General features: G+C 40.8%; 1 protein-coding gene across 5 annotated transcripts in view; it reads left to right on the top strand.

Moving 5' to 3' along the window:
- Window positions 1-16626, top strand: part of ndrg4 (NDRG family member 4) — a 71393-nt gene that overhangs the window by 29975 nt on the left and 24792 nt on the right. For 3 of the 5 annotated variants that reach the window (XM_039807841.1, XM_039807839.1, XM_039807840.1), the window contains 3 exons: window positions 1707-1797; window positions 7545-7703; window positions 16503-16541. In XM_039807841.1, coding sequence (XP_039663775.1) covers window positions 1720-1797; window positions 7545-7703; window positions 16503-16541 — 276 coding nt within the window. In that variant the 5' untranslated portion in view covers window positions 1707-1719. The remainder of the gene's footprint in view (window positions 1-1706; window positions 1798-7544; window positions 7704-16502; window positions 16542-16626) is intronic. The other 2 variants (XM_039807843.1, XM_039807842.1) reach the window with 1 other exon arrangement.

Raw genomic sequence — 16626 nt, forward strand, 5'->3', positions numbered from 1 at the left:
AGGGTCAGCGTTGCGAAAGGTCTCCGTTTGCAGCCGTTGAGACTGCAACACAAGTGAGAGGGGGAAACGCCAGAGCAGGGGGAATGAGAGGGGGAAACGCCAGAGCAGGGGGAATGAGAGGGGAAACACACCAGAGCAGGGGGAATGAGAGGGGGAAACACCAGAGCAGGGGAATGAGAGGAAAACACCAGAGCAGGGGGAATGAGAGGGGAAAAGCACCAGAGCAGGGGAATGAGAGGGGAAACGCCAGAGCAGGGGGAATGAGAGGGGAAATGCCAGAGCAGGGGGAATGAGAGGGGGAAATGCCAGAGCAGGGGGAATGAGAGGGGGAAACACCAGAGCAGGAGGAATGAGAGGGGGAAACACCAGAGCAGGGGGAATGAGAGGGGGAACACCAGAGCAGTGGTGGAAGAAGTATTCAGATCCTTTACTCAAGTAAAAGTTCTAATACTTGTAACAGTAACTGTACCAGTTACCTGTACCTGTAACTAATAACTGTAACAACACTCACAAGTAAAAGTCCAGCATTGAAAATGTTACTCAAGTAAAAAAAAAAAAGTATCATCAGGAAAATGTACTCAAAGTATTAAAAGTAAAAGAACTCAATGCAGACAAATCCTCCCATTTTAGAAATTGGAAATTATCTAAAAAGTTCTGTCAATCAACTAAGTGATTAATCGTCTAATCATTTCAGCTGGACATATATATTGTTGGGTAGTTTCATTTATAATAAAACATTGTATCTTATAAACTACATGTGTTTTGTGTGCAGAAATCTTAATGTGTAAAGTAACTAGTAACTAAAGCTGTAACAGATGAATGTAGTGGAGTAAAAAGTAATATTTCTCTCTGAAATGTAGCGGAGTAGAAGTAGAAAATGGCATGAAAAGAAAAGACTCAAGTAAAGTACAAGTACCTCAACTTTTGGACTGAAGTACAGTACTTGAGTAAATGTACTTAAATACATTCCACCACTGGGGACCAGTGTTTTAACCCAAACCACATGATGCTCACATTTTGTTGGCTAAACTCAACTGAAACGGCCCCTAAAACGGTACCCGACTCCCAGTAACCTTTTCTCTAACTAAACTAAAGCTAAACTTAGCTGTTATGTGACGGCGGTCACCTAATTTCGTAGGATATCACACCAACCCGTTCATGAGAATGCGTTGTATGGGGAAGGAAATGCATTCAGACCTCAAAGATACACACAGCGCAAACATACTGTAGCATTATGAAAACTCCACGGAAAAAAATCTGTTTGGATTAACCTCTAGCTCGAATCTAAAGCATCACTGGTCCTGTTTTTACTTTTTCATTAACTTGTCATTAAATTCTGATATGTACGGTAACGGTTTATGTTGTGTGTTGATTTCCCAATAAATCAGGTTTGCAGCAAAACTAATTCCCATCTTGATTCCATCTCCTCTGTTTCCAATCAGCTCCTCATCTATCAGCTGCTCACATTATTTCCGTTCAGTACAACCTTTAATCAGCGAGTCCTTCCATAATTTCACAATGTGGATTTGTGAAATTACCCCAGGAAGGACTGTTTTTCATTCCATTGAATTACAACGGCCATCATCATGTATCCCACTGGTAGCGATGCACATGCAAGTGTTTGGTCAAACAGAAAGTATTCTGCATAATGAAATAATGGTGTAACCCTAGATGTATGTGTGTGCGTGTTGCCATGGTGATTGCAGGTTGCTGTCCAGGATGGCGGGGATGAAGGAGCAGCAGTTCACCGAGGAGAAGCCCCTGCTGCCGGAGCAGCGAGGAATGGACTCAGACATGGTCAGTCCGCCTGCTTTATTTACCGTGTGTGTGTCCTCTGTGCAACTAAGCCTCCTTTGTGCAATTAACCCTCCTGTCTGGGCACTCACACACTGTTTAGTGTGTGCAGGATGAACCGTTTTGAAACTCTTGTGTGTATTAAGACAGAGATGTTTGTGCTCATTAGCTGTGATGGCTCATAATTAGACAATGGGCTTGTTTACCAGCGGAGAAGGAAATTAATGAACTCCATCCAACCATGACTCATTTAAGCTGAGAGAGAGTGGTGGAGAACAAAATTCAGTTCAGTTTTATTTATAGTGTCAAGTCATAATAGGAGTTATCTCAGGACACTTTACAGACACTTTATGGATCAGAGTAAGTCTAGACCACACTCATAATGTTCAAAGACCCAACAATTCCCCCATGAGCAATGCAATGCATCTGGTGCAACAGTGGTGAGGAAAAACTTCCTTTAAAGGTCCCATGACATGGTGCTCTTTGGATGCTTTTATATAGGCCTTAGTGGTCCCCTAATACTGTATCTGAAGTCTCTTTTATATAGACCTTAGTGGTCCCCTAATACTGTATCTGAAGTCTCTTTTATATAGAACTTAGTGTCCCCTAATACTGTATCTGAAGTCTCTTTTATATAGACCTTAGTGGTCCCCTAATACTGTATCTGAAGTCTCTTTTATATAGACCTTAGTGGTCCCCTAATACTGTATCTGAAGTCTCTTTTATATAGACCTTAGTGGTCCCCTAATACTGTATCTGAAGTCTCTTTTATATAGAACTTAGTGTCCCCTAATACTGTATCTGAAGTCTCTTTTATATAGACCTTAGTGGTCCCCTAATACTGTATCTGAAGTCTCTTTTATATAGGCCTTGGTCCGGCCCCCAATACTGTATCTGAAGTCTCTTTTATAGAACTTAGTGTCCCCTAATACTGTATCTGAAGTCTCTTTTATATAGAACTTAGTGTCCCCTAATACTGTATCTGAAGTCTCTTTTATATAGACCTTAGTGGTCCCTAATACTGTATCTGAAGTCTCTTTTATATAGGCCTTAGTGGTCCCCTAATACTGTATCTGAAGTGTCTTTTATATAGACCTTAGTGGTCCCCTAATACTGTATCTGAAGTCTCTTTTATATAGACCTTAGTGGTCCCCTAATAATGTATCTGAAGTCTCTTTTATATAGGCCTTAGTGGTCCCCTAATAATGTATCTGAAGTCTCTTTTATATAGACCTTAGTGGTCCCCTAATACTGTATCTGAAGTCTCTTTCCCGAAATTCAGCCTTGGTGCAAAATTACAGCCACTAGAGCCAGTCCCACAATGAGCTTTCCTTAGTATGTGCCATTTCTGTGTCTGAAGCTATTGAGGAGGAGAGAGTGGGGGGGGGGGCAAGGTGGAGGGTGGGGGTGTGGCCTTGACCAACTGCCACTTTGCTCGTTTGAAAGCCATGATGTCTCTCTCTCTCATGGGTGGGCCAAATTCTCTGGGCGGACAAAGCAGAGAAAGGGGAGGTAACCTTGCTCCTTATGACCTCATAAGGAGAAGATTCCAGATTGGCCCATCTGAGCTTTCATTTTCTCAAAGGCAGAGCAGGATACCCAGGGCTCGGTTTACACCTATCACCATTTCTAGCCACTGGGGGACCATAGGCAGGCTGGGGGAACGCAAATGAATGTTAAAAAACCTCATAAAGTGACATTTTCATGCCTTGGGACCATAAAAGAGGCAGAAACCTGGGACAGACCCCTTGGTGGGCACTGCCGGTTGGGACACAGATACAGACATACAGAAATATGATTCATATTAATTAAAGCAGTTGGTGTGATGGACAGTAGCAATTAGAGTGACAACAAAAATAATATAACTATGACTAGAAATAATAGTAGTAGCACTGCAGGGCGTAGCAGGGCGTTGAGCAGGACCACGGTAGCAGCTGCAACCACGATCTAGGTGCGACCACAATCCAAGAAAACCTGCAAGGCCAGAAAACACAAGGACCCCTCGGAAGAAGCTAAGTTAATAACACACATTAATGGCACATGAATGCACACAGATGGAGAGAGAGGAGAGGGGAGCTCAGAGTGTCAAAGGAAGTCCCCTGGCAGTCTAAACCTATAGCAGCATTACCAAGAGCTGGTCCAAGGCAAACCTGGGCCAGCCTAAAAAGGGTTGGTAGATGAATACGACATCAATGAAGAGAAGCAGAGCTGAAGAGGAAAGCAAAGACACAGAATAGGGAGTGGACGGTTACATGAAGGCCACCTATCCATTATCTCAGCAACAGGTTGTGGCTGAATCAGGGCTCTTGAATGTTTGAGAGCCACTCGTTGCAGAAATTATGGAAATAGTGGAGATGTGCCAGATCAACTTGACGGAAAAGCGACACGAAGAGGCAAGAATTATGCCTGAAAAAACACTCCTTTCTCCTTAAACTTTTTAAACAGCCATTGCTTAGTGAGGTGCGTTGGTTGTCACCAGACTTAAAAGTAATCTGCAGATTTTTTTGGTTTTGTTTTGAGCTTCTCACCCTATCTCTAAGGGTGACGCCAGCCCCCCTCCTGAGGAAACCCATTTCGGCCGCTGGTTCCCTGGATCTCGTTCTTTCGGTCATGACTCAGCCTTCATGACCATAGGTGAGGGTAGGAACGAAAATTGACAGAGTAGGTAAAACTAAATATATAAAAAACTAAAACTAAACCTTAATAAAATAGAAAGAAAATTAAACTAAAATAGCAAACACACTACCACTAAACTAAAATGAAATAAAAACTAAACGCTAAACTGTTATAACCTTGGAATGGAGAAGAACAAATGTAGATAGAGTGTGTTCGATACTAAATTGCCAATTATGCAAATGCTGTTTTTATTGTAGTGGAAAGCAAACAGGCAGCGAGGTGATTACTGCCCAGAATAGCGTGAAAACAACATATTGAACAAACCATAAACAAGACTGGTTTATTCTTCTGCTCCTGACAAGCATCTCATTTCTGTTGGAGGAATCAGATGAAACATGTTAGCCATGACGCACTTGGCCAGTATGTCAGAAATGAAACATGCAGCCAGGAGACACAGTCGCTCAGGGTGTCTTGACTCTGAAGCTTAACCCTTGTGATGTCCTCGGGTCAAATTTGGTCAAAGTTTCTATTTCAGAAATATAGGTATCTTTCAACCAAATTGCCCAATAATAACACAGATGGTTCCATACAACGCTCTTCACAAGTAAAATTAAAGATCAGTTCACTATTTTCATTAAATTGTGGGTGTTTTATTCAACATTTTAGCACATTTCTGCTTTTTAAACAAAAAAATTAGGTATGATTTCATATAAATGAGTTGTAGTATGTGTTAAACTAGTGTTTATAATTTGGTGTTAGTGGGACAAAAAAACTTAAGCGAAAAATGTCACAAGTGACAAAAATGTCAGAAAAAGTTACAATCAGTCAAACACAAATATAAAAAAGGCGTCAAAAACATCGGTAAAAAGCAACAAAATGGCAAAAAAGCAACAAAAACATCAGGGGGAAAAACAAAAAAAAGGCTACAAAAACGTCTGAAAAGTGACAAAAAACTTCAAGAAAGTGCCGGAAACCTGGAAAAAATGAAAAAGAACGTTGAAAAACGTGTCACATTATTTTTATAGCCGGGAGGACAACACAAAGGTTAATAGAAGTAGCCATAAAATGCTCTGCATCAATATGAATGACTAATTATGCTATTGATCACCTGGGCAAGCGGAAGGTTATTTGGCCTGCCTCGTTATCACTCGCTGCCTGGGAATAAACTAGGCCACGGACTCCTGGAGCTCTGATCCAGTTACATGCAGCGGTGGAACAAGTACTCACAACCACACTGTACAAATACTCTGATACAAGTAAAAGTCTTGCATTGGAAATGTAACTTATGTTAACGTATGTTAGAATCATCAGGAAAATATACTCAAAGTATTAAAAGTAAAAGTACTCAGTGCAGACAAATCTTCCCATTGTAGTGTGTGTAAAGGATCCAACCAGTTGTGTGTTTAATGGTCTCATCATGTCAGCTGGACTTGTAGCCGTTATATTGTCGGCTAGTTTACTTTAGAATCAAACATCAGATTTTATAAACTACATGTGTTTTGTGTGCAGGAATCTTAATGTGTAAAGTAACTAGTAACTAAAGCTGGAACAGATGAATGTAGTGGAGTAAAAAGTCCAATATTTCTCTCTGAAATGTAGCGGAGTAGAAGTAGAAAGTGGCATGAAAAGAAAAAACTCAAGTAAAGTACAAGTACCTCAATATTTGGACTTAAATACAGTACTGGAGTAAATGTACTTAGTTATATTCCACCACTGATTCGCAGAGTGTGTCATAAGTTTATTAAGTAAAATAGCTGAATACTTCTTCTACCACTTTTATTAACTGAAGGAGAAAGATATAATCAAAATATCAAAATTTTTATCTTTATACTTCTCCAGTGTTGAGCAAGTTACTCAGGAAGTGTAATGTGTTACTCTTGACTTATTATCATGCAGGGATAACAGAGAAGTCCTGCTCCCGATCAAGCGAATTCAAATATGACGATACGCCAAATAACAAACGCCAAAAGGCACCTGACGAGGCATCCCTTTTTGACGCCATGCACTCTAAGAACTACATCTGTAAAATAACAGAAATGGTACTGGCAGCTCGTTACCTGGACTTTGCCCCGTAATAAAAAAAAATGAAATTATGTGTGTAACTACAGTTAAAATACATTTGAAAGAAACTTCAAAAGTGTTGCAAAAAGCGACAAATGCCGAAAAAAGCGACAAAAACCTCGTAAAAAGTGTCAAAAGCTCAAAGAAAAGCAACCAAAACCTTTAAAATTTAGTAAAAAGCGACAAACTCTCCCAAAACCAACCTCTGTGGCCGCCAAAAGTTGGACAATTTCTGTTACAACATACAGTGATACTGTTGATACACAGATATTTCTGTGACTGTGAGTGTGGGAGAAGAGAATGTGTTGCCTCAGTATGTCTAAGATCCTGCGCTACGGCCCTGAAAGAAACATCCCAGCTGCAGCCTTTTTCTAGTCTGCAGCTTATATTTACAGTGTTTCCCATGTGACTTGAATGCAGCATATTCCTGGTTTATAGTTGCATGTGCACAGTTTCATCCAGCAGGTCTCCGCTCACAACCAGTTCCTACCAAAGGAAGCTTGAACTTCCTGATGATGCTGGAACAGAAAGTGATGCTAGAAGTGTGAGCCATAAAGGCTTTGAGCGGGGGTGTCAAACTCAACTTCCCTGAGGGCCACACTGGAAAAGAGAATCAGATCTGAAGGGCGAGACATGTAAAGTTTATTGACATGCTTTAATTTCAATGAAAAAGTCAAATATCTTTGACCTTGTTATTGCATGTCTTATAAAAGTCTTCTTACTTCTCACAGTTTTGTCGACATAAAGCTCCAAAAAAGTCAGCAAAGACGTTTGGTAGCCATCATAGAAAAAAGCGACAAGAATGTTGAAAGAAAGTGACAAAAAAGGTTGAAGAAAAGCAACAAAAACAGCGGAAAAAGTAGCAAAAACTTCGCAAAGAGCGCCAAAAATGTTGGAATAGATGTGGCCCGCGGGCCTTAAGTTTGACACCCCTGGCTTTGAGGCTCACTGTGTGCATCCCCGAAGACCTCCATAAACATTGCATCAGAAAATGAATGATGAATGATATTCCTTGTTGACTTCCCCGGTTGTTACCCAATAACCACCTTGTGTTTGTTGTTTTCACCACACAGCAGGATAAAGGAGGGGAGGCATCAGGGGGGTTACCGCGCCCCGCCAGCCCTGCGGCCCTTAACCCCCCTCCTCCCCCTAGCCGCCCCACTCACCGCTGGCATGTCATGGCACGGCACTGGCTCCGCCAGACCCGCCGTCGGACCAGCGGGGTCCTCCCGGTAACTACCAGAACCAGCAGAAACATCCTGACTGCCAGCACACTGAATCAAACACACACACAACATGGACACAGCTCGGAGAAATGAACTGGGTGCAGCTGAGCAGTTATAGAAAAGCAGGAAGGAAAAATGTCAATTTACAAAATCATAATAATAATAGCAATAAAAATAACTTTATTTATAGCCCCTTTAAAAACAATAGTTTACAAAGTGCTTTGACGGAAGAAACAACAGCACATACATACAATACACAAACACACAGTATACACATCATTGTAATAGAGAAAATAGAAGATGGAACACCTTTAAAAGGACAAAAGACATTTTATTTATCATAAAATGAAATAGGGGTGATAGGGGGAAAGAAATGATTAATAAAAGACGACATCACATAAAAGCAAGCCTATAAAAATGTGTTTAAGAAGTGATTTAAAAAAATAGATAGATAGATATTTATTGTGCCATGAGGGGAGATTTGTTTTCACAGTTTCAATAAATCAACAGATAACATAAAGACAGGTGTATGGACACATAGAAACCAGCACATTTACATTTGTATGACACCGGATCTATACAAGGTCAGCGAGATAGTTTGTTATATAGTGCTATGGCAGAAGAGACAAAACTTCTGCCATAGCCAGTCCTTCTACACCTCAGAGTCCTGGATCTGCGGCCCGATGGCAGCAGTGTGAAGTGTGGATGTAGAGGGTGATTGGTGTCATTGACAATGGTGAGGGCAAGGTGGCCTATCGTTCAGGTCTGAGATGTCAAAAGTCAGCCTGTTCTCATGAACCATTCGTTCAAAAAGCTACGAAAAGTTAAGCACTGTAATTTGTAAGCATTCCACGTTTCTTTTTTAACATACAGGACTTTCAGGCCAGAGAGCGGAGTTCACTTCCTGGGGAAAACTAAAGTCTTTCACCCAGGAAATGCGTGTTCCTCAGTAGTGTTTTAATCCAAACCACAACCTTTTTCCTAATCTTAACTAGTCCTTTTTTAACTTTCGTCGAAGCAAAATGCTAATGCTAAACTAAATTTAACTGTAATGTCTGCCGAAACGACCGGCAGCTCGCGGTGCTCAGTACCCGGCTCAAAGTCACCTATTCTCGGGTAACTGAACCACCAACTACTAGTGATGAAGCTTCGTGAAGCAGTTTCTTTATTTTCTGAGCCCACTAGATGGCGCTCTCTGTTCAACAAAGGGTTGAGAATAAACTGAATTGCAATGCCTTAGGCCTTTCTCTTAAAACCAAGAGTGCCATCTAGTGGGCTCAGAAAATAAAGAAAAAGGGTTCACGAAGCTTCATTTGGCCATCACTACCAACTACCGCTGATACAACGGAGGTCTGTAGCCAGTGTCACCAAGCTCTGTAGTGGCTTAAACAACTAGCAACTGCCGCTCAGCGCCATGGAGCTCATAGACAGCCGGCGTGGTCACATGACCACCCGACATAACGTGACTAGCCGGTAGTCTCCTAATTTCTAAGGATATCATACGTTTTGGTGTCCATACATTTTCGTACGATATCATAGGAACCTGTTCATGAGAATGCGTTGCAAAAGTGAATAGAAGCGACTGATTCGGCAAGTCTTATCTCCTCGGGGCAAGTCGTTCCAAAGCTGAGGCGCCCTGATGGAGAAGATGGAGCCTCAACTTTGGCACAGTTAGAGGTCCGCCGCCCGAGGATCTGAGGCTGCGAACAGGTTCGTATGGGGTCAGCATTTCTAGGATGCAGTTGGGGCATAGACAGTGAAGAGCTTTAAAGGAACACGCCGACTTATTGGGAATTTAGCTTATTCACCGTAACCCCCAGAGTTAGACAAGTCGATACATACCCTTCTCATCTCCATGCGTGCTGTAACGCTGTCTGACGGCTCCAGCATTAGCTTAGCCTAGCACAGATCCTGCAGGTAACTGGTTCCAACTAGCCTACTGCTCCGAATTGTGACAAAAGAGACAAAATAACGCCAACATGTTCCTATTTCCATGTTGTGATTTGTAGAGTCACAGCGTGTACAAAAAACAACGTAACATGAGACACAGCCATCTTCTATCTGTAAACAAACCGGGAACTATATTCTCAGACAGGCTTGCTGCGAGCATATCACTCCGCCCAAGTACTATATTCTTCCGCCTGTGAATATAGTTCCCGGTTTGTTTACGGTTAGAAGATGGCTGTGTCTCATGTTACGTTGTTTATTGTACACGCTGTGACTCTACAAATCAAAACATGTAACAAGGAACATGTTGGCGTTATTTCGTCACTTATTCGGAGCAGTAGGATTACTGGAACCATTCACCTGCCTGTTCTGCTGGCCTGATGCCACTGGAGGCATGAGACAGCGTTACAGCACGCACGGAGATGAGAAGGGTATGTATCAACTTGTCTAACTCTGGGGGTTACGGTGAATAAGTTAAATTCCCAATAAGTCGGCGTGTTCCTTTAAAAGTCTTAAAATCTATTCTAAAACGGACAGGGAGCCAGTGAAGGGAAGCTTGGATTGGATTTTTTAAGTGGGGTGGCACAGGGGGGACCAATGATGAGACAGGGGGGGCAGGGGATTTTATCAGAATACAGCATAGAAGAATCTGCTTAGAAATATAGGAAATATTGGATAGGATAGAACAACACAATGTAGTTTTGCTAGATAAAACACATCACATTCATTATTAATTTAACTTGTTTTAGTTAAATTAATAATTTAACAAATTGTGTATCCACATACAATACAGATGTTCTACTGGCTCCTAGGGCCAGATTTTGGATATGTGGAAACATTAATAGGTCATGTGAAAAGGGCTGGGACGATTTTTTGTCACAAAGCCTCACAAAAAATAATGTGCAATACATTTACAATAAACTTGCCTCTAACTTCAACAAATAGAACCTTATTGTAAACAGTTTTCAGATAACAGGAAACAGAAAAGAAATAAAGTGCAATACACAATTTATTTCTCAGGACTCACTTTCTTTTTCTTTCTAATCTCTCTCTCAGAGACTTTCACTAGTATAGAATGGGACATTTTGATAAGATTTTATTAATATGATAATTTAATAAAACAACATCATTTATAACACTGCAAATCAGTTACATAGGCTGACATTAAAGATCGTCGAGTATGAAACCACAATAAAATCCAAAGGCTTATTTCCATCGTGGTTCTGTGGAAAACCACATATCCCGCCACAAGATAAAACGGCACAGCATCAAGACAACAAGTGCAGACAACACCATCAACATACAGTATGATGGCAGACAGCGGGTTGCTATGTCAACATGCTTTTTAAAAGTAGAGTTAAAATGAAAATGCTACATGTTGCTCTGTGCCATGTCTTTAAGACCATTTTAAACATGCTCAGTGAAACACTCACACACATTATGCCACTCTACTGCTGCCGTGTAGACACAATGTGGTCCTCAACAGGGGGTCCTCAGAGTGTATACATTAACATAATTCCAACATATTATTTGTAAAGATAAATCTTTCTTTAATTTACACAACATTAATCATAGGCTTACTGGCCCATAGGTAAAGAAGCCATCCACAGATACAGTTCAAATTAAGGATGAACTGTTCCACAAGTTAACAAAACCAGTGTCCTACCTATAATTCATTTAGCTGGACAACTAAATAACTTTAAAGTCTAGCGAGTTAAGGTCTTTTGCCTTTGTAGGGCAGTAAAGTGGCTTTGATTTTGAAATTTTTTTTCCAAAAACATAGAAGCCACACATTTCAGCCAGTACACACTACAGGTCCACAGTGCTCTCCACTCTCACTGAGCTCAGCGGCTGCACATCCTCTACATGCAGCATCACGGGGCGAGGGCAGGGGGGGGGGTTATAAGAAAGAGAAGATTGCCACCTGCTGGTCCGACCACCATACAGTCAACTCTCATTTGTATTCCCTTCTGAACACAATGATCCATTTGCATGACGTCCACAGGGACTGAAGTTGCCCTGTCAGTTGCACATTTTCTGTTGAGATCACTTGTATTGGATTTCTCCCACTCTGGTGATGATACAGTAGCATATCGGATAAGTTAACAGCTCATTAGGGCTGGGCCATACATCGATATTATATCGACATTGATATATGAGACTAGATTGTCTATCGTCGGGAGACACTACAGACAAAACCAAACCAAAACCATAGCATTTCTTCTTTCAGACTACTGGGGAAAAAGCATCCAAAATACACATTTAGATGTTTATTTTAACCCACTTTGTCTATTTGCGCCTGTATATTTCTCCTAAATTCAAACAATAGTTTTTTTTACAGAGGGATTTGTTCAGATATCATTCATAGCCTGATTTATGTAACATTGTATTCTTAAAAACATGGTGTTAATTGTTTTTTGTTTTCATGGCTGTTGACACCATATTCTGATTTACAGAGTGATAAAAAGAGATTTTCTAAATTCCCTCTGTTAAAACCTTTGACTTTAATATGTCAACAAAATGACGTAAAATGACATATCGCCCAGCCCTATGGCTCATTCAATATTATTTGATATATCATATTCTTCCTATAGGGCAGCTTCAGGTCCTGTTGTTTTCTCTCTCTTTAGGTGTGTCCGTGATCTGACTTTGTTCACTCGGTGGAGTGCCACTCCTGTCCTTTCTTTTTCCAGTCATCACTGCTAATCACTTCAAATGTGACTGTCTTCACTCTTTTCCCCCTTTCTTAATCCACCACTATTCCTTTTCCTTTTTTCACAGTATCTGTACAGTATCCATCTTTAATCCTGTCATACTTTCTTTCAGCAATAATATCACCAATAATAGTATCTTCTATTTGTGCATGTTTCACAAAGGAAGCTGTGTGACAACCATCTGTCTGGCAGTTCTGACTGGTGGTGTCTAACCTCATGTGCATGTCCTTTATTTTAATCGTCATCGATTTCCAGATGTTCCTGCTCTGCTCTAAGCTTTTACAAAGGCAGCAGAGCAGGAATTAGCTCTTAAAGGGTAACTGCCATTTTGACAACATGTCAGACACTTTATGGAAAGGATTTCTAAGGAGGTTGACCTTTCTGTTAAAGAGTAAAATCCTTTTTTTAAACATAAATTCTGTTCGCTTTACCCACCAGACTCCATGTAAATAAACAGTAATTTTAGCGGTAAAATACAATTAATTCAAAGTCAACAGAAACAAAATTAAACTATGAAAAGCCATTATGGGTCGTCCGTTTCCACTTGTCCAACCATCACAACTCTAGTTCTGGTTGAAATAAATACATAGTTTACTGATTTACATGTGAAAATATGTTGGTTCTATACACGCTAAAAGTATTGCTTTTTTAAATGGAGTCTGGTGGGTTTAGGGTTTCCATAATGTTGTTAGACACTTAGAATATTAATCTGAGTCTGTCAACGGCAAAACGAGCACTTTTGTGAAGGTAAATACAAGTTGTACAATTGCTCTATTAACTTACATTGTAGCTTGTTTTACCGCTGAAGACTGCAGCGATCTCTCTTAATACTGGACCAATGTCAAAGATTGTTCCCATCAGTCACTTAGACACAAACACATAGGAAAATAGGGTCCAGGTTGAAAAAAACAGCAGTTACCCTTTAGGCATGTGCTGAAATAACACAGGTTAGGATCAGTGAGAGTTCACTGTTGTGTTGAGAAATGACAGAAACCATATTAAAAATGAGGGTAACACTTTTTAATAATGGAACATTAATTAATGAATTTAGCACTTCATGAACTATCAGTAATGCACAAGGATTAATAGTATCTCATGCATGACTTCATGCAGGAACAATACTTTAACTAAAAGCCTCCCGGCACGAGTCGCCCCCGACGACCCGCCCAGCACACAAAAACGATACCCAAGGCGCAATGGTGGGGAGGCAAACTTAAATTATAATTCATGTACAATTATTATAAAGTGTTACCAAAATGAGTTTGAAAGTCGCTCCGTCATTTCCCAGGACATCAGTTACATTTAATCATGGATGGGAAACCTGTTTTATATCAATTTAATCATGGATGGGAAACCTGTTTTATATCAATGCATCTCTTCTTAAATTAAGAGTCAAGAACAGATTCCTCAACAAGTACACACTGCAAGAGAAAAGCATATTTTCTATTTTCTTCAAGCCTCCAAAAAATATATTGCCTGACATGATATTCAGAGGATTCCAACACTGGAAAGCTTTGTCTGACGTTGGCATAGCTATCACTTTGACTGATGCCAGCTTGTCATCAATCAGTGTCTCTGAAAAAAAATCTATTTTGGCAGGGATTCTGACTCACTGTGGCCGGATGACAAAAAAAGTAATTTTTTTACATCCAGATCATCTGCCCTAACTCGTCTTTGTATACAGACGTAGATGACTCGTATGGAATCTGGTTGCTTTGCTCTCTCTCTCATCCTCTATTTAAAAAGACTATCTAACCCTCACTAGTTACTGCTGATTTGTCCCCAGTGTCCCACATGCACTTAAGTACTTATCTTTACTGTCTCTTTAGAACGAGATAACGCTGGAATAACGACTGTATTTGGCACTAACCAAAGGCAAACAGATGTTTTAAAGGGTAATATCGGTATTTTCTTTTAACCTGGACCCTATTTTCCAAAGCATTTGTGTCTAAGTGACCTGAAATCTTTGAAATTGGCCCAGTATTGAGCGAGAACTTTGTAATCGGCAGCTGCGAACCGTGCTGCAATGTAATCCTTGAGGGCAAATGTTCACCATCAATTTACGTCCACAAAAAGTTATGTTTTTGCCGCTGACAGACTCAGATTATTATTCTTAGTGTCTGACAACATTATGGAATCCCTACAGAGATAGACGTGGTTGTTAAAGAGTAAGATCCCACCAAACTCCACCAGACTCCATGTAAATAATCAGGACTTTCAGCTTGTATTTTCACATGCAAATTGGAGAATTAAGGTTTTATTTCAACCAAACCAGAGTGGTGATTGTTGGAACGGTGGAAAGATGAACCAAGATGGCTTTTGATGTGTATTTTGGGATAATAAAATGACTGTTTATCTGAATGTAATCTGGTAGGTATAGCGATTTCGGGGCCGTTTTATGTTAAGGTGCTGACACACTAACCTGATAATCGGCCGTTGGACAGTCTGTCGGTGACTCGAGTCTGTTCAGCGTGTTCCGTGCCGTCGTCAGTCTGGGGGGCTGTCGGCGTTCATTTTGGCCGAACTGACGTGTTCAGTCGGAGGCAGTCGGGATTCACCCGGAAATGGCAAGCGGAATGAGCGTGACTAGAGTCTCTCAAAATCTGACGAAAATCTTTTAAACTGACCTTTGTTGAGCTGAAATGAAGACAGATTCAGCAACTGCACGGCCTATTTCTCTCTTAAAATGTTTTCAGAAACACTTTTCGGTGAACTATTTTAGTACAATATGAGATTGTGTTCTGAACAAGCCGCCATGACAGTCTGGCTTTGAATTTCCGGAGAAAACAAACCCATGTGACGCATTCGTCGAATCAGCTGCCGGTTTTAATTTTTTTGGGCAACAAACAGATTAACGCCGTCTGCTGTTATGGAGACGTATTACGTCTGAGGCACTTTTTGGACCAACTCGGGGAGACTGATCAGTCACACTGACTTTTCTGCCGACGGTCGGCCGTCTGGTCGGTGTGTAACTGCCTTTAAACAAAAAGGATTTTACTTTTTAACAAAAAGGATTTTACTTTTTAACAAAAAGGTCTATCTCTGTAGAGATCCCTTCCATCCAATGTTCTCAGACACTTACAGTAACACCCTGAGCCTATCAGTGGGAAAACAAGCACTTTTAGTGGACGGAAATTGAAGGTGAGCACTTGCCCATTAACGTTCCATTACAGCTTGTTTCGCTGCTGCTGGCTGCAGCAGTCTTGCTTAATGCTGGATCAATTTCAAAACTTCCATCAGTCACTTAGACACAGAAACATGCATAAATCCAGGTTGAAAAATACCAAAGTTACCCTTTAAAACAGTGCTTTTAAAGGGGCACTCCACCAATTTTACCCACCAATATCAGTTTGCTAGCCACAGAGAGAGTACTACTACTACTTTGAAATCAGTTGAATCATGTCTTCTGTGGCTCTGGACGGAGCGTTTCAAAGTCCAACAAAACAAGCCTGATGATGTCATTATGATGTCATCAGGGTTAACAAAAACCTTTTAACAGAGAGTTTGGTAAAAACTGGTGATGTGACATTTTAATGGCTGGTTACCAGGGCCTGATGAAAGCCACTGACTTGCTGCATTATGGGAAACGTAGGATCCAGCATTGGAATTTGAACCATTATAGGGACTAACTCAGACTTGACTTCCATTGCATCCCTTCTGACCATTCGGTTTTAAATATGTCTCTTGTTAGTAGCCCGACCCAATGCAGTGCATTACTAAATTGCTGGAGTACCTTTGAATTAGTTCAAATGCCTACGGTACAATTCTACTACAAAAATATTGGCGTTTTGTGCCTATAAATGGGGAAAATAATGCTAAATTGAATTTATGACCTACATTTCTGTTAATGTTCAGAGACAGTTGAAAATGATTGAACACGACACTGTACTGCTAAGGTGCTTTTGGGAAACTGTGTTTTTTGTGTCTGTGGTTTGGACCTACAGTGCACAGCTTGTGTTGCTCTTCTGTAAGTCTTCAGTTCCAACAGTGGATGCACACATAAATGTGTGTGTGTGTGTGTGTGTGTGTGTGTGTGTGTGTGTGTGTGTGTGTGTGTGTGTGTGTAAGTTCAGATCACTTATGTCCTACCCATTTTAATTTGGTTCTCTCTGTCTTTTCTCTCTCTGCTTGTCTCTCACTGCAGGAAAGCTGTGAACAGCTGATGCCAGCGGGGGATTGGAAGGTATGAGCTAGTGTGTGTGTGCTGCTGTCATGTTGAGATTAAGCCTTCCTCTGTCTCTGTTCTCTCCTTTTCTTATCAGTGCGTC

This window comes from Perca fluviatilis, chromosome 8, assembly GCF_010015445.1.
Source record: "Perca fluviatilis chromosome 8, GENO_Pfluv_1.0, whole genome shotgun sequence".
NCBI classification, from domain to species: domain Eukaryota; kingdom Metazoa; phylum Chordata; class Actinopteri; order Perciformes; family Percidae; genus Perca; species Perca fluviatilis.